Consider the following 17,190-nt stretch of genomic DNA (forward strand, 5'->3'; position numbering starts at 1 on the left):
TATCCCTGGAAGAACTAAGCCCAGAGCCTGCCCCGTGGCACACCCTGGTGTTTTGGGGAGCCCTGCAGCCGGGGTTTGTGTCACTGAGGGAACAGAAACAGGCCTGTGGCCTCATTTTTTTGTAGTCCCACATCAACATTATCCCCAGGGGACCCACTGCATTCACGGCTCCGTTCACCGCTCCTCGGAGTCCGACTGGGTTTTTCGGAGAATAGAGGAGGGGAGGGCCCTCTGGATTTTAAAAGAGATAAGGGAATGAGCGAAGGGAATGGAGTAGAGTTCAAGGCTGAAAGAAAGGCTCTGACACACCGCACCCAGGGAGGGAGTCCGCCTCCACAAGCGACTCCCCAGAAACACTCCCTGGGGTGCTGGGTGTGATCATTACATGCTCCAACTGGCTCAGATCCACTCTTAGCGATGAAATGAGACACCGGACTGCTCACTGCTAATGCAGGTTGAGGAAACTGAGCCCTGGAGGCATCGGCCCAGCCTGCTCTTGTCAAAATCCATCGGAAACTCTGAAAGCTCCTGAATCCTATCCCTTCTTTTGTCAGCCTGGGGCAGGGAGGGGTTTCTTCCTCTGGCTTCAAGACCCAGCTTGCAAGTGTCATGTGTCCTAAGGAGCCCTCAACCCTGGCAATCTTAATTTGTCCCCTGGAGCCCTTAGCTCACAGTCTTGTCATGACTTCCCATTTGTGGTTACCAGGGGTGAGACAAGTCCAGGAATTCAGGAGTTGGGAGGTAGGGAGGGAGGGATGAAGGCGAGGAGGGACTTTTTGACGGAGGCTTTCTTGGATCTCACATGAAGGAGTGAGAACTCAGTGCTGCGGGGGTGAGAGGAGTGGGGGGGTGCTGGGACTCTCAGGGCAACTTCAAGGATGACCATTCCCAAGAAACCTTGGGCCTTGTTAGAAGAGCAGACACTTGGGATGCTACACTGGGCCACATGTGGATGAAGGATGGCTCCAAGAGAAGGTTCTGAAATTAAGATCTGCCTATCCTAGAGCTCACTATGAACATGTTACTGACTGGGAGGGAAACTTGTACTCCCCTGACCCATTCCCCCTCCCATCCTACCCCATCCTGCAACTCAGGGACCTGGTCCTGCTGACCAGGAGCCTAACACTGTTGGTTTTACTTTCAAACAGCCTAAGAGGAAGACCACCCAGACTCAAAAGCAGGAATCTCTCTTTGGTCATCAGTTATAAACTATCAGGGTTAGGGAAGCCAAAAGTCACCCTTGGACCCTACAACTGTACTTCTGGGGCTCCAAAGAAAATTATTCTTCATTTCTAAAAACGTTTTAGGTAGGATAATTTCTAGAAAAAAATAAGAGGACCAAAAGAAAAGCGTCAGTGAACAAGAAGACATTCACTCGGGGCACCTGGGTGGCTCAGTGGGCTAAAGCCTCTGCCTTCAGCTCGGGTCATGATCCCAGGGTCCTGGGATCGAGCCCCGCATCGGGCTCTCTGCTCAGTGGGGAGCCAGCTTCCCTCTCTCTCTCTGCCTGCCTCTCTGCCTACTTGTGATCTCTGTCTGTCAAATAAATAAATAAAATCTTTAAAAAAAAAAAAAGACATTCACTCAATGAATATTATGCACCCATAAAAAGTATGTTTAGTAAGATATGCAACACAAAATATATTGATACAATAAACGAAAAACAGAGATACAGAGATCTATGTAATATACATGGTATACTTACGATTATTAAAAAGAAAAAAGTTATAAGGAAGAAAAAGAATAGACAGAGGTAAATCAAAATTCTAATAGTGATTGTCTTTGGGAGGTGGAACTCACATGCCCGTTTTCTATTTTCCCATAAATCCCCAAAGCATGGGTTAATTTTATAACGGGGGAAGAAAACCACTTTTATTGAAAAATTAGATGCTAAGCAATTTGGTTCCTTCTTCCTTCCCCTAAGAGAGTGTGCGGTAGTGAAGAGTACTTTTGTTTCAGCTGATTAAGTTCACTGCTTCTTTCGTCCCTACGGCTGGTTTGAAGGGAACACAAGGTCTCTAGCCACAAAGACAGGTATTCTAAGGCTCTGGTAGGCTGGCATGTTCCCAGCAAACAGAATTACCACTTAGTAACTGCTGGTGGAACCAGATTTTCGGCAAGTCCTATGGCGATCTGCACCCCCTGCAAACGCCTATCCCAGGCCAGCACGCAGAAGAAGCGGCTACAATTCACTGCTTGGGCCTCCCGCTAATCTCTCCCTTTAGGAGGTCCTGTTTCTGAGTGGGTCAGAGTGGGGAGCACGGCAGGGTGGAGCTCTCTCACTAAAGAGTCACGAGGGTGGCCCTGCTCTGGCAGGCATTTGGATTTCCCTGGTTTGGCAAAGCTGAGAAGGGCAGGGGGGGTTGACCAGCAGGCTCTGGGGAATTACAAGAAGTTTGAATCTCTTGCAATTTCAGTCTGCACCTTTTTTTGTCTCCCCCAAACCTTGCCCAGAGGCTGTTTCACCTCAGCCCTCCATCATTTAAGCTTCATCAGGTAATCATGCCACGCCATTTTCACAGAGGAAGCTTTTCTGGATGAAAACAAAGAACACCGGCCTCTACACACTCAGATGGGTCTCCACCCTTGACCAGCAGGCCACCGCCCCCACTGCCCCATCACTGCCCAGAGATTCTAGGGCCCAAAAGTTCTGTTCTTAAGAGCCTTAGCATGTGTGTCCAAGAGTAGGGCTAAGTGACAATGTCCTTCCACAAAGGATAAAGAGATTCCTGGTGGGAGGAGGCAGCTCTCTCTCTCCCTCCCTCTCTCTCTCTCTCTCTCTCTCTCTCTCACACACACACACACACGTGTGCATGTGCAGCCAGAAGTTGAGGCCTGGATGAAAGCAGGGGACCCAAAACTGTCATTCGAACTTGGGCAGAGTTTGAAAGAAGCTGAGGACACCCTCAGGAGGAATCAGATGCCCACTGACAATTCAGGAAATTAGTTCGCCATTTTGTAGGGTGACTGTTAAGTACCTGAAGCCAGGAAAGACATGTGCCGTGCAAACGTGAGCACCACGGACACAACTCCTGCCCTCTCAGAGACCACAGGGAAAAAGAGGGAAGGGAGGAGGTCCAGAGCCCAAGCTGGATGAGGTCTCCCTGTCCTGGGGGCTCCAGTGGTCAGACAAAACCTTCATAGGGATTTCTTCCTGATTTCGGAATGCAGAATGCACTGAACACTTAACGGTATATTTTTGCCCTTCTTGAAGTATTTTATTCTTTTTTTTTTAATAAACATATATTTTTATCCCCAGGGGTACAGGTCTGTGAATCGCCAGGTTTACACACTTCACAGCACTCACCATACAAAGTATTTTATTCTTAAAAAGTTTTTTTAATTACTGAAATTGTTGTATACTGACATTATTGTCTCCCAAACGTGTTCTTTTTTCCATGACAGTGACTAGTGATTTTAGATGCTTACACGTGTTTACATGAGGATTTCATCTCTTCTGCGCTAATGGCTAAAACATAATTACGAGCTGTGCTTGTTAACCAAATCGAGATATTCCGTGAGACAACGATTCCTAATATGGAGGCGTCCTTGGGCCGGGGCCCGCTTATCCCCGTTCCCATCTCCTCCTCCCGACTCGGAGGTGCCTTCATTAGCAGAGGAAAGAAAGAGGTCTTTGTGATGACGTCATTCCCAGACCACCCTACACAGACAATAAAACTGAATTTGAGAGAAGCCTGGTGAAATAAGAGCTCGGAAATCACAGAACACCAGAGCTGCAACGGCCCTGAGAGCTTACGTAGCCTAGTCCGCCGATGCGAGAAGTGCGCAGAGAGGAAGAGGCCTAAGGTTACGCAACCTGTTAGCGGGGGGACCGTTTTCACCAAGGTAAACATGGGGAAACTCATCGCATGGAAACTCCAGTATCATCATGTGTTAAATATTACGCCAGACAGGGGGCCTATCGGAGGGGGGCCGGCCCTCCGCATGGCCTGTGACATGCACAACCACAGAGGGCCACAGGGCAACGTGGCCAGTGCCACAAAAGAGCCACAGACAAGGGGGCATGGGACTACAGAGAAGGAAGCACTCACTTCCCAGGGGAGCTGAGGACAGCATTCGGCAGAAGGGGCTATCTGAACTGGGTTTTAACGACTGAATAAGAGTTTGTTGTATAAGGAGAGGATGAAGGTCATGCCAGAAATACGGAAGAGCACATATAGAGGTGAACACGTGTGAAAGGACGTGATGTGTTTGGGGAATAAAGAGTGGTTGGATGCGGCTAAAACTGGAGGATTCCTGAAAGGGAAACAGAGGTAAGACAGAAGGGTGCAGAAGGGTGACAGAAGGAGCAGCTGGGGAGATCATGAACACACTGAGGGAGCGTGATCTTGGTGTTAGCAAACAACAGTATATTGGCCAAAGGATGAAGGTGGATTGAACTGAAAAGGACCAGAGACAGGGAGACCAATGGAGTGGATACTGCAACATTTCAGGTGGAAACTAGAAATGTTAAAATTAAAAAAAAAAAAAAAGAAAGAAAGAAAGAAAGAAAGAGTGAGTCTCGAAGAAGACAAAGGGCACTTCTGGGGCTGGACCCAAGGTGAGAAGTGGGGTGAGGCAGGGGACCACTGGCCGGGGCCGTAGCTTCAAGCTTTAAAAGGACTGAAAAGGAACATTTTGTGACACATGAAAATTACATGAAATTCAAATGTCAGAGTCCAGCTGGAGCACAGCCACACATGCTCCTTCACCTCCTGTCTATGGTAACAAGGGCAGAACCCAGGACAGGCTGGGGGACGGGGGGAGGGGGCAGTGAGGTCTGTAATATTTGCTATTTGCCCTTTAAGAGGAGGTTGCCGAGAGGAAGGGAGCCCACGGCTTCGGGCACCTGGTGGGATGGTGGAAAGAGAGAAGCAGACTAGGGCAAGTGGCATGGGTAATAGCGTCCTCGAGGGCGTGTGGAGTTGGAGGGTCTCGTGAGAGATCCAGGAGATGGGGGAGTGGGGGAGAGTGGTGTCTGCCCTATGGGTGAGAGATCTGGCCTTCAGACATCGATTCGAGAAGCATCAATGGGCAGAGAGTCATTGAAGCCCTGGGAGTCAGTGAGATAATCCATGGGAGAGGAAAAAAAAAAGAATACCCCAAAACAGAGAACAAAGCTGGGGAAGTCAGAGCCCCAGGAAATGGTGTGAGGGGGTAAACAGGCACAAAAAAACTTGAGAAGGACCGAGAAAGACTAGTCAGAGACACAGGGAACGATTTCAGTGAGGAATAAGGTCAAGGGAGATGTTTTGAGGAAAAGGGATGAAGAAATGTCAACTGCCACCAAAAGCCCCAGTGGAACAGGGATGGAAAAAGAGACCGTGGGTCCTGGGAGCCCTCAGCCTGTGAAGCTTGCCCTGTGGAACAGGCGGATGCGCTCCACTTTCCTCCATCCCAGGGCCACTCCTGCTCAGCCTCTCTCCATGGGTCCTCCATGCTCAAAAGCCTCAGGGCACAGGCCCTGGGCCTCTTCTACTTCCTAGCCCAGACACCACCACCCCGACCCCAAGCCCGGCTCCCGGAACCAACTGTGAATTCAACACGGCCACTGCGAAGTCCAGCAGGCCCCTCTCTTGAACAGCCCCCCGTCTTTCTCCCCAAACCATATCCCCCTGCAGCTGCTCCAGCTCAGCGACGGTCAGCTCTCTCTCTCTCCACCATTCAAATCCGGATCCCTGGAGTCATCTCGCTTCTCCTCCCGTCTTCCATCCAACCACTTGGTGAATCCTACCCACCGCACATCTTCCGACTACACTTGGGATCAGCGCCCCCCCCCCCCCTCCAGGCCCCCACTGCTCTCCCCCACCTCCAAGCTCACGTCCCTGCTTCCAGCTCGGCCCCCGTGGTCACGCAGCTCCACACCAGAGCAATCCTACTGAAACACAAGTGCAGTCATGTTATTCCCCTATGCAACCCCCCTGAAACTTTCCCATCTCCCTGAGTAAAGGAGAGGCATACAATGGCCTCCAGGGCCCTACACAACCCGCCCCTACCCTCCATCTAACCCCTGAGACCTCACCACCTTCCACAACTGTCCTCACGCTCTCCTCCAGTCACAGCGACCTCCTCATCAGCCCTCCACATATCAGATCCACTCCTGCCTCAGGACCTTTGCATTTGCCATTCCCTCTGCCTGCAGTGCTCTTCTCCAATACATACACATGACTCTCTTCCTCTCCTCCCTCAGATCTTTCAGAAATACCCTTCTCACAGAGGTCTTTTCTAGACATCCCATTTTACAGTGCCAACCATCTCTCAACCCTCAACACTCCGTGTTCCTTTGTCCTGCTTTATTTTGCTCTAAAGCCTCTGTCACTACTCTAATACAACACAATCTACCAATTGATCTTGTTTATTATCTGTCTCCACTACTAGAATATAAGCTCCATGAGGGCAGAGAATTTTGTGGGTTTTTTTGTTTTTGTTTTTTTTGGGCCATATCCCAGCACAATGCCTAGTCCATGGTAGGCACTTAGTAAATGATTACTAAAAGAATGAGGCTAGTGGGTCAAGAGGTGACTAGGAGATAAGCCCGGGAAAGCCGTTAAGGCAATTCTTTAAAGATCCGCTGTCAAGGAGCTTGAGAAGAAACCAGTGTCAGGAGATCTTCTTCAAATGGGAAAGACTTGGGCGTATTTGCAGAATGTCAGGGGCTAGAGCGGCATAGAAAAGACGGAGGGTATGAGAGCAAAGGAATCTGGCTAAGCCAAGTCCGGGAGGGGGCAGAAATGAATGGCCTCACAGTCAAGGGGACAAGGGACCTCTTTGTAAAGCACTAAGGCAGGCAAGGAGCGTGAGAGGAGGTGCAGATCCAGGGGAGCAAAGGGAAAATGAACAAGTTCATACTTGGGCCTTAGTTTTCCCGGTGTGGGGAAGAGCTTGGGTGGTGAGGGTTTGAGGCGGCACTTTGGAAAATGAGAACACACACTGATTCAGGGAAAAGAGAATTGCTCAGTAAGGCTCAGGGTTCCCCCCACTCCTGAAACCATTAATATGTTGCAGAGTTTGGGGAATCTTTCCCAGTTACAGTGGAAGGCCAATGAGAACCACGGTGGTAAATCCCAGTGTTCTTTTAAAATTATTACACTAAAGCCCTTATTGGATACTTTGGGCACCAGACAAAATGTCAGACTCTAAGGGATAATAAATGGGTAAGTGATAGGAATAATCATTGCTGCTGACCCAACTCAGGGCACTGCCAACTAGCAAATACAATTCCAGATGGTGTCCCTGGAAAGAGCAAGTCTTGAGGACAGATCTGGAGAAAGATGAAAGGTGACCCTTTGGGGCAAAGGACTCTGAAAGGCTAGTCTCAGGACCTACACCAGGGGGCTGCACATAGCATATAGCATAAAGGAGGGCTGGAACCACAAAAGAGAAGATCCACAGAACAAAGCCACTTAACTACAACTCCTGACAATGGGCCCAGATACGCTAAAATGCTGAAATAGGGGGTGCCTGGGTGGCTCAGTTGGTTAAGCATCTGACTCCGGATTTCAGCTCTAGTCGCGACCTCTCCGTGCTGTAATCCGGCCCGGCCTGGGGCTCCACAGTCAGCGCAAGTCTGCTCCAGAGTCTCTCCCTCTGCCCCTCTCCCTGCTTGTGCACAAATGCTCACTCTCGTCACTCTAATGGATAAATAAAATCATCTAAATAATGCTGAAATACGACATTATAGAAACAGGAGTATCTGGTGTACAAGGAAAAATTCCTAATTTCCAAAGGGACCAAAGCAGGGTTACAAGAGCTTCATAGTCATAAGATCCTAGGCTATCTGCAGAATCTGTAGAATCTCCCGGAGTCCATAACAAAAAGACTATTTCAAATTTTTTTTAAGGATTTTATTTATTTATTTGACAGACAGAGATCACAAGTTGGCAGAGAGGCAGGCAGAGAGAGAGAAAGAGGAAGGGAAGGACGCTCCTTGCTGAGCAGAGAGCCTGATGCGGGGCTCAATCCCAGGACCCTGGGATCATGACCTGAACTGAAGGCAGAGGCTTTAACCCACTGAGCCACCCAGGCGCCCCGACTATTTCAAATTTTAAAGACTATGTCAAATTGAGCTATCGATTTTAATAGCTACCATTTATTATTCATACCATGCTATGCATATTCCATGCTTTATTCCCATTTTATGGATGAAGAAACAGAGGCTTCAAGAGATAAGGAAGTTGTCCTAAGTCACAGCAATAAATAAAGGGTTGGACCAGAAATCAAACCCAAGGATGTCTGGTCCCAAAGACCATGCTTTTAACCTCTATTTTCTCTTTTTTTTTTTTTCACTTTTAAAAAATATTTATTTCATTTTTTAAAAATTTATTTTTTATTTATTTTCAGCATAACAGTATTCATTTTTTTGGTAAAATTTTTTAAATTTATCTTCAGCATAACAGTATTCATTATTATTTTCTCCTTTTTGTAAGATTTTATTTATTTATTTGACATAGAAAGATCACAATTAGGCAGAGAGAGATGGGGAAGCAGGCTCCCTGCTGAGCAGAGAGCCCAATGTGGGGCTCGATCCCAAGACCCTGAGATCATGACCTGAGCCGAAGGCAGTGGCTTAACCCACTGAGCCACCCAGGAGCCCCTATTTTCTCTTTCTAAAGTTATTATTTTTTTATTGAAAACACAGGAGTGATGACTACTTTTAATGCATTCTAGACTTATAAGTCATTCTATAACGACTTATATCAAAAGTCATTCTATGATGTATGTAGTGGGCATTTTTAAAAAGATATATTTTTATATTACTGACTGAATATTCTTACATGTAGTATGTCTTTCCAATCTTGGTATCACAACAGGTGTCAAGTGAATGAATGGCAGTCCCTGGACCCAGGAGAACTCCATGCTCAAGGTCACACTAGTGACCCTGAGGAATCACGTTCTAGAACATTAGTACGGGAGAAGTAGGAGAAAGCTCTTTCTGCAAAGCACAGAGCTGTGAGTTTTTGCAGGATCCAGAGCAAGATCTAGCCTTACTCTTACTGAAGTGATGGGTAGTGGGCCCTTGACAGGGAAAGCACTGATCACTGAGACTCAGCACACACACACAGCTGCCTTTTTTGAGCTCACAGAACTACCACCCACAGCGGCGAGCAGTTGGGGCTGAGTGGTGGTGGGCCCCTGTAGAAGAAGCAAACTCACCGTTTATATCACCTGCTGTCATTCATAAGCTGAATGACAAAAGACTCAGGACTTAACAGTTAAGGATAGCAAGAGTAAGATCTTGCATCTATTTCAAAAACACAACAGAGTAAATCTGAGACAGGGAAGGGAACGGTTCAGGAGCCACAAGCATGAAACTGTTTTTAAGTAAGCTGGTAACCAGTTCAGTGCGAGCTAACAGTGTGAGGTAGGCGACAGAGTAAGAAGAAGCAATACTAGAACCTGGTGTCTGGGCTAGAACAAAGGAGGGGCCAGCCCCCTTCTAACCTGGGCGGCTGGACTAGACTCTGAGGCTACCATGTGGGTTTCTGGGCCGCTTACTTTGGAAGGGTCTGCTGGTTATCTTCGTTTCCCTGCGTGCCCCACTATGATCGCTGCACTGCTCTGTGCCCTGAGGGAGCGGACCCCTACAGGTTGCACTGCTCAGGTTCCTTCCCTCTGGGTCCAGCCAATGGGAAGTGGCCGCAAGAGATACAAGGGCAAGAAGAGAGAAGACACAGTATCTCTTGTACCACTATCTCCTCGTTCCACCTCCCCATCACTGCCAGCCACTGTGTCTCTCTACAGCCATAGTTGCTGTCAAGCACCCTCCCCCTTCCATAGTTGCAGCTCTCTGTGGGTTCCCGTTGGCTCCTCTTGTCCCTTCCCATCTCGAGGTGGTAAAAGCCTCCACCGGTCTGTCGCTAGGCCCTAGGTGCCTTACTATCCTTTCTGGCTTTGCTTACCCCTGCCCTCACCTCTGAAAATGGAGCTTTCATGACAGTATTTTCCAAATCCCAACTGAGCTGACCTTGTCTCTTGCAGGGCTCCCAAATGAAACTGAAGGGATAGGACACCAGCAAGCCATAAAATCATGCCTATGAGGACCGACTATAAGAACAGAGGATGTTTGTACTGGTGAAGGAAGACTCCAGGAAACAGACTAATCCCCTTGGGGGGGGGGGAGTGAAGAGCTACAATCAGATTCATTCTTCTGGCTCCAGAGATGCTCTCTCTCTCTCTCTTTAGGTGGAGACCAACTCTGTATTTTTACAACAAATTTTTCTAAAGAGTTAGCAAAGGTGGGCTGAGCACACCCGGTAGTTCAGGAGCTTCAGAAACTCTGAGCTGTTTAGTCCTAGCTAGAGAGCCCATACCAGGACTATAGCAGGAAAAGGTTAGAAGGGTAATTAAGGGCTTTCCAAGCCAGGATTCCATGATTTGCTACCAGCTATATACTACTCAGACAGTGGTTTACCAAAATAACCAAACCAGGAACAACATTTTGGGGCTGTGTTTCACTGCTTCTCACTCCTTTGTTGTATAACTCTCAGCACGGAAGTTCTTTTTACACTAGAAGGTAACTCAGAAACACGGAACTCACTTTTCATCGCAGCATCACGGCCTTCAAAAGCAATATTCCCAAACCACCAAGCAGCCTATAACAAATTTTAACCAAGCAACTTCTATCTACACATCATTAGAGCTTCTTCTGAACTGTCACTTCAAACAAAAACCAAGATGTGAACTCCGCCAATGAGACAAAGTATTTCACATGCAAATGGTCCTGGAAAAAAAACAAGATCACTTCCATTCACCCTGGTGGGGAAAAGAAAATGATTTTTACAAGACCCCTCGACTCCTGAGTTCACAAAAGGGTCACAGTGCGATGCTGAGTGTGTCTAATCCAGGCTTTCCCCGTGAGTAAGAGTTTGCCACTTATTACAGGGCCCGGCCGCTAGGAAAGCCACTCATTCATTCAACAAACATTAATAGCGCCCTGCTGGGCCCCGCGGGCGGACGCGAGATCCAGAGGCTAACTCTGCTTCTGAGGTTCCGTGGGGTCAGGCAACGAGCTGATCTCAAAGGCCAACGAAGGCAACGAGTGAGAGTGCGGCGCCCGGGAAAGTTTCCGCAGGAACTTGGAGAACGCCAGCCTTCGGGCGCCGAGAGGGCGGGGGCGCGGGCCTCCCCGAGAACGTCGCCTCCGCCTGGGGGGCCCCGTCGCCTCCCGCGGCCCCGCGGCTCTCGCCCACAGCCCAGCGCAGGCGTCCCCGGGACCCCGGGTTGTCGCACCCCGGCGCCGCCGGGCCCTGGCGAGCAGCGCCCCCCACCCGCGCCCCCGGCCACCCGGAGCTGGGCGGCGGCGACGAGCAGCGGGGCGCGCTCAACCCCGGCCCCGCGTTCCGGGCAGCGCGCGCACAGCGCCGCCACGCGCCCCCACCGCGCCGGGCACTCGCGGCGCGCTCCCGCTCGGCCCCGGAGCCCCGGCCCTCGGCCCTCGGCCCTCCGCTCTCGGCCCCGGCCCTGCCGCGCGCCAGGCCGGGCCGCACTCACCCTCCTTGGCTTTCTTCCTCCGGGCCAGCGTCCCTCCGAGTTTCCCCAAGAAGGAGTCATCTTTCTTCCGGGACGGGGGCGACTTAGGAGTGGGGGACTTGGGGACGGAGGGCGACTTCTGCGGGGACGTGGCCATGGCGGCGGAGCGGGCAGCCGCGCGCGGGCCGGCCGGGACGCGGAGCTGGCGCTGGGCGGGTGCGGCGGGACTGAGGCTGCGGCTTTCCAAACGGAAGCGGAATTATTCCAAGCATTTGAGGCAGCTCACGCTCGCCTTTCCCTTCCCTCTCTCTCTCTCTCTCTCTCTCTCTCTCCCTCCCTCGCGCCGCCCTCCGCCCTGGAAGGAGCTGCGCGCTCGGGGTCCTCGGCCGTTCGGGCCTGCACCCGCGCCCCTTGACTGCCCGGAGCGGGGAGGGTACCCCAAATCTGCCCCCTTGCAGGCCGTGCGGCCTCGTCTGTGTGTGTATGTGAGACCCTTCAGCCTGGGAGCGCTCCAGCCTGGAAGCCACATGTTCCCCGGGCTCGGCACCCACCACCGGTCCGGGTGCAAATCGGGGCTTGGGTGATGACTGAAGCGGAGCGACCTGCTGCTCTCCCAGGGTCCCTGCTGGCTGGGGACCTCGCTCTTCCCCTGCATTTCTGCCTATACGATGGTTAGGCCATGTCTTGTGTCCACGAAAGAGCGTGAGTCCGCTCCGGGAAAAGAGAGTGAACCAAAATGTGTTTAGGTATATATCCATGTTGCTACGCTTACCTATGGCGGTCAGCCTCCTCTTCACTTCCATCCCAGGGTGAGAAGTTTGAAGTTCGTTAGAGCAGGGCTGAGGCTTCTTCTTAGCGGTTTCTGGAAGCCCAATGGCTTATACAAAGGAGGATCACACAAATGTTGGTGTAAATTGAATGGGAAGGTACGACCATGGGGTCCTGTGAAACAACCCCGCACCCCAAACTTATCTTGGGTGCGTGAAAGCAACCGAACAGCAACCAAACTCATTTGGGATAATGGAGTGGCACCAAACACCCGACTGAAGGACTTGCTAGAAAGGATTAAAAGGCACGTTTTCTTGTGCTTGCCCCCCTGAAGTTTGGGGCTCTCGGGGCTGTCTCTCCCCCTCACACAGCCCCCTTGGCAACTGTTTCGTCCAAGTAGCTACAGCTGGTTGACCTTGGGTGACCACCGGCCCCAAAGGGAGTAAATGTTTGACTGGAGAGCAGCCAATCAGATGAACTCAATCAAAAATCAGAACTAAGTTAGAGACTGTTGTCAGAAGTCAGGCACTTAATGGTGATCAGAAGACTCCATTACTGGAATGTTCGTTTTTAGCCGTAGGCAGGGGATCAGCAGAGAAACCAACCAAGGGAGCAAGGAAGTGGGTTCAAAAAGCCAGGTGGTCTGAATAACAGAAAGCCACGGGGGAGTTGCTGCCTGGACTTCGAATCTCTTCCCAGTGCCCACTGCAGCTCCCCAGAGGGCCAACCCGTGCTTCCTTCCTAGGATGTGTTCCTAAAGCTTTAAATAACACATCCGCCTTCATTCCAGCTAATCAGCAAACTGACAAGCAGTAATTCCTGAGAACAAAAATTTAACACACAAGACCACCAATAGATTCTCAGTGGAGTGTGTGTTCATTTTATCTTGGTGTAAGAGTCATAATCCTACCTTTCAGGGTTGTTTTTTGTTGTTGTTGTTTGAAAATTATACTTTCTTTCTGTCTCTCTCGCTCTTTCTTTTTTTTTTTTTTTAATACTTTAACCAATGCCTCTTAACTAGCAGAAAGCAGGGAGGTCATGCTGACTGCTAAAATTTTCACCTAGGAGCAAGGAAAGATTACAACACCCTCCCAACGCCAACCACCACCTTGATAAATCTTAAAGGGATATGGAGAAGCCAAAATAGACTATGTTTTACATCACTAATAATTCTTGTTCAGGATATTGGATACATAAACATATCTCCAACATCTGATCTCCAACCCTGTGAACTCCTGTCAGGGAATCAGGAGACACACAGCTCAATATCTATGTGATCGCCGGCAACTCTACTCACTTATCTGGGTCTCCATTTCTCCATCTACAAAATGAAGTGGAGGAACAGAACAGTGGTTCTTTAACATGATTGTGCATCACAGCTCCTCAGGGAGTCGGTAATAAACATTTACAGGCCCCTTCTCTAGAAGTTCTGATTCAGTACATCTGGGGCGAAACCAAGGAATAGGTCTTTTTTCACCAGTTGCTGGTGTCTGTAAGCAAGGCTTAAGTCCTAAATACGGTGCGATCAAAATTATACATGGAGATCTCTTAAATTTTGCTCCTGCATGCTTTTGCTTTCACAAGCCCTCTTTGGTAATGTTTATGCATACTAAAGTTTGAAAGCACCTGAGCAAGACTACAAAAGAGGAACAGTCTTGGTTGTTGAAAGTTGGCTCTCAGAAAATACCAGCAAAATAAGCTGTGGAGAAGACCAAGCTTGAATTTATTGTACACCATGGTAAGGAGAGCTCTGCCTTGGCCAAGACTGGGTTGCGTCTTGGCCTGGGGGAGGGCAAAGTGGCAGATATTTATAAGGTTTTGGAATCTGGTTTAAGGAAGGTCTTTTAATGAGGGGGTGCTTGTTTAATTTTGGCTAACGATTGTACTAGTTTAGGATTGGTAGGTAAAAGGCAGCTCTTTTAAAAAGTTTTGAAGACTAAATAATCTTTCTGATGCTATTGCAAAGTTTAAAGGTTTTACATTCATTTCAATAAGGTTTTGGGAGAAGGTCTTGAAAAGCATGATAAAGTTTTTTGGTTTTTTTTTTTTTTAATTGGACTTACTTATTTGAGAGAAAGAGCATGCAAGCGAGCTGGAATGGGAGTGGTGTGGGTGGGAGGCAGAGGGAGAAGCAGACTCCCCACTAAGCAAGGAGCCCAACATGATGCTCAATCCCAGGACCCTGAGATCATGACCTGAGCCAAAGGCAGGTGCTCACCATAAAGTTATTTGTAACTCTTATCTTTCTGTGAAAGATATTTTTGGAATAGTTATGTTGATAAAGACAGTGAAATGGTGAAGTCCTATTAATGTAAACAGAACCTGTATGGGTATGAATGGTTTCCAGGGTCTACATATTTTGCAAATGTCTTGTTGACAAACCTTCCTGCCTGTGAAATAATTACCAATCTCTCTTGAGAGATTTCCGTTGGGGTATGAACAGTGAGATATAAATCAGTGCCCCTCAAAGTGTAGTCTGAAAACCAGTGTTGATCTGCAAATAGTTATTGGTCCTCAATGATAGAAATACAGAAATTTAGTGTTTAGAAACTTTTATAGGAATTTAGCCATGCGAGTCTGTATTTGTTTAGTATAATAAGAAAAATTGAAAGCTGCTATTTGGAATATCTTTTTTTTTTTTCCTGGTAATTCTTTTTCTATTGTATTTTCCAAAAATGTTGGTCTGGGTTGGATTGGTCCTTAGCCATTGATCATTTGGAAAGCACTGTTCCAACTGCTCCAGTGTGCTTACAGAGTTCAGACACACTTTTCTGATAGTATGTGTTTATAGTCCTTATGGATATGATCTAGTTTCTGCTCAGAAGATTAAATGAGTTAATATACGAGAAGACATTTACCCACGGCCTGGCTGGGTAAAATCTAAAAGGTGCTTAATCAAGGACCTCATGCTGTTCTTTGATAAGATGCATAGAAAACCCTGCACCAGCCCCCTCACTGTGTATTGGTATCTATAATAATGGCTCCACTGATGAGCTGCCCCTCTCATGCTTGGTCATTGGTCTCGCCTTATCCAAGGGTTAATGATAAAAGCAGCTCAAAAATGAAATGTGTGCTACTGTGAGACTTTACTGAATCTCCAGGTCAGTCTCTCCTTGAAATCTAGACTAGATATCCTGCCTCCGGGAGAGCGTGAATCCAGGCTCCAGTCCTGACTCAGTGGCTGAGTGACCCTGGATGAATGGCTGTCCTTTCTCTACTTCCATTTCTGGGAAATGGAATCGCTGGGAAAGTGAGGGCAGTGCTTATTAAAGCTAAAAATGTAACACACCCCTGGTGATCCACAACTTCAATCTAGGTTAGACCCAAGAAGAATGAGTACATTTGTGCACTCTGATACATCTTCTAGAGAGTTCATGGCAGCACCATTCGAATGCTTATAAAAAGTTGAAGCCATAAATAAATTGTGATAGCCGCACAATGGAATATTATACAGCAAGGATAATGAACAATTTGCAACCACAAGGAGCAGCAGAAATGGAGCTCACAATATTGAGTGAAAAAGGATCAGATGCACCAAAAAGATAATTCTATTCGTATAAAGTTCAAAAACAGACTAATCTCTGATGTTACAAGTCAGGATAATGATGAGCCTTGAAAGGGGGGTGACCAGAAGGGGGCAGTGTGGGTGGGAAGGCATGAGGGGAGGCTGTGGACTGGTAGTATTCTTTTTCTTGATCTGGGGGCAGCTTGCATAGGTGTATTCACTTTGGAAACTCATGGAGCATGCACTTAATACTTTCAACAATTTTCTATATGTATATGGTTCTTCAATATACAATGATGGCACCGCCTGCCCTTTAGGGTCCCTTTCATCTCCATGGCCTCCTCCTCCAACTCCTCCAACTCCCATATCACTCAGAATTCCATTGGTCTTAAACTAGATCTCTTCGGTCCCCAGACCTTCCCTTAGGAGTTTCTAGCGGAACATGTGCTGCTCTCAACCACCCAGCATTGCTCCCATCCTGGTTCTTTCATCTTCCCTCAGTGATTCCCATGGGAGGCGGGGAGTGTAATTTACAAGGCAAGAGCAGGTAATGGTGAAGGTTGGGGGTTCGAACTGCCATTCTGCAGTCAAGTAATCTGTGCCATTTTGTGCAAATGATGTCACATCTCTGTGCCTCAGGTTTCTCATCATGTCACATCTCTGTGCCTCAGGTTTCTCATCATAATGAGAACAAATGAGCCCTTGCCTCACAAGGTTGTTGGGAGGATCAAGAGAATGTAAATAAACTACATTGCTCAGTGCCTAGCAGATAACAAGTCCTAGCTCAATGAAGCGTTGATTATTACATTTCTTTGGAGACTCATAAATGATATCATTACCTCCACTTTATAGGTGAGTAATATAAAACTCGAAGAGTTTAAATAACTTGCTTCAGAGCACATAGCCAATAACTGAGAGATTAATACCATAGCCTTTAGAATCTCTTCACCCAAATATCTATAGAAACCACAATTTTCAGCTAGGCTGTGGTTCCTCAGAATAAAGACTGTATCTTCCAGGTAGGTGCAGTCGCATGACTAAACTTTGACCCAGGGGATGAGAACAAATGTGTTATGTGACAGCTTCCAGGAATCCTGACACACAGATGGGGAAGGGGCATTCAGTTTCTCATGTCACCAGACTACATAACATGGGCCAAACCTCCCACTGAGAACTGGAAAAGATGGACACTGAGTGTAAAGTCAATCTTCTTGAGAGCATTGGAAAGCTAATAACACAGGGCCACAGTCTCGGAGAAGAAGGGACCCCAGAGAGGCAAGCCCATCACTTGGGACTACTTTCAACCAGTTTGAGAAGAGAAAGCTGGGAAGCTGGGAGGTTGAGCAGTGCAGGTGCCAAGCTCACAGGGATAAGCAGACAAATGTCCAGAGGTCTCCAAACCAGGGACCTCCCAGGAACCTCCCCCTGCTTGCTTTAGTTTGGGACTT

At 48.3% G+C, this 17,190-nt stretch overlaps 1 protein-coding gene across 1 annotated transcript in view; it reads right to left on the reverse strand.

The window, feature by feature from the left end:
- PARVA (parvin alpha) overlaps nucleotides 1-11,798 on the reverse strand; it is a 173,058-nt gene extending 161,260 nt beyond the window's left edge. Inside the window, exon 1 of the mRNA XM_059408059.1 lies at nucleotides 11,491-11,798. Within this exon, the coding sequence (XP_059264042.1) occupies nucleotides 11,491-11,626 (136 nt within the window). The 5' untranslated portion in view covers nucleotides 11,627-11,798. The remainder of the gene's footprint in view (nucleotides 1-11,490) is intronic.
- Between the last annotated feature and the right edge of the window lie 5,392 nt (nucleotides 11,799-17,190).

This window comes from Mustela nigripes, chromosome 1 (assembly GCF_022355385.1).
Source record: "Mustela nigripes isolate SB6536 chromosome 1, MUSNIG.SB6536, whole genome shotgun sequence".
In the NCBI taxonomy this organism is placed as follows: domain Eukaryota; kingdom Metazoa; phylum Chordata; class Mammalia; order Carnivora; family Mustelidae; genus Mustela; species Mustela nigripes.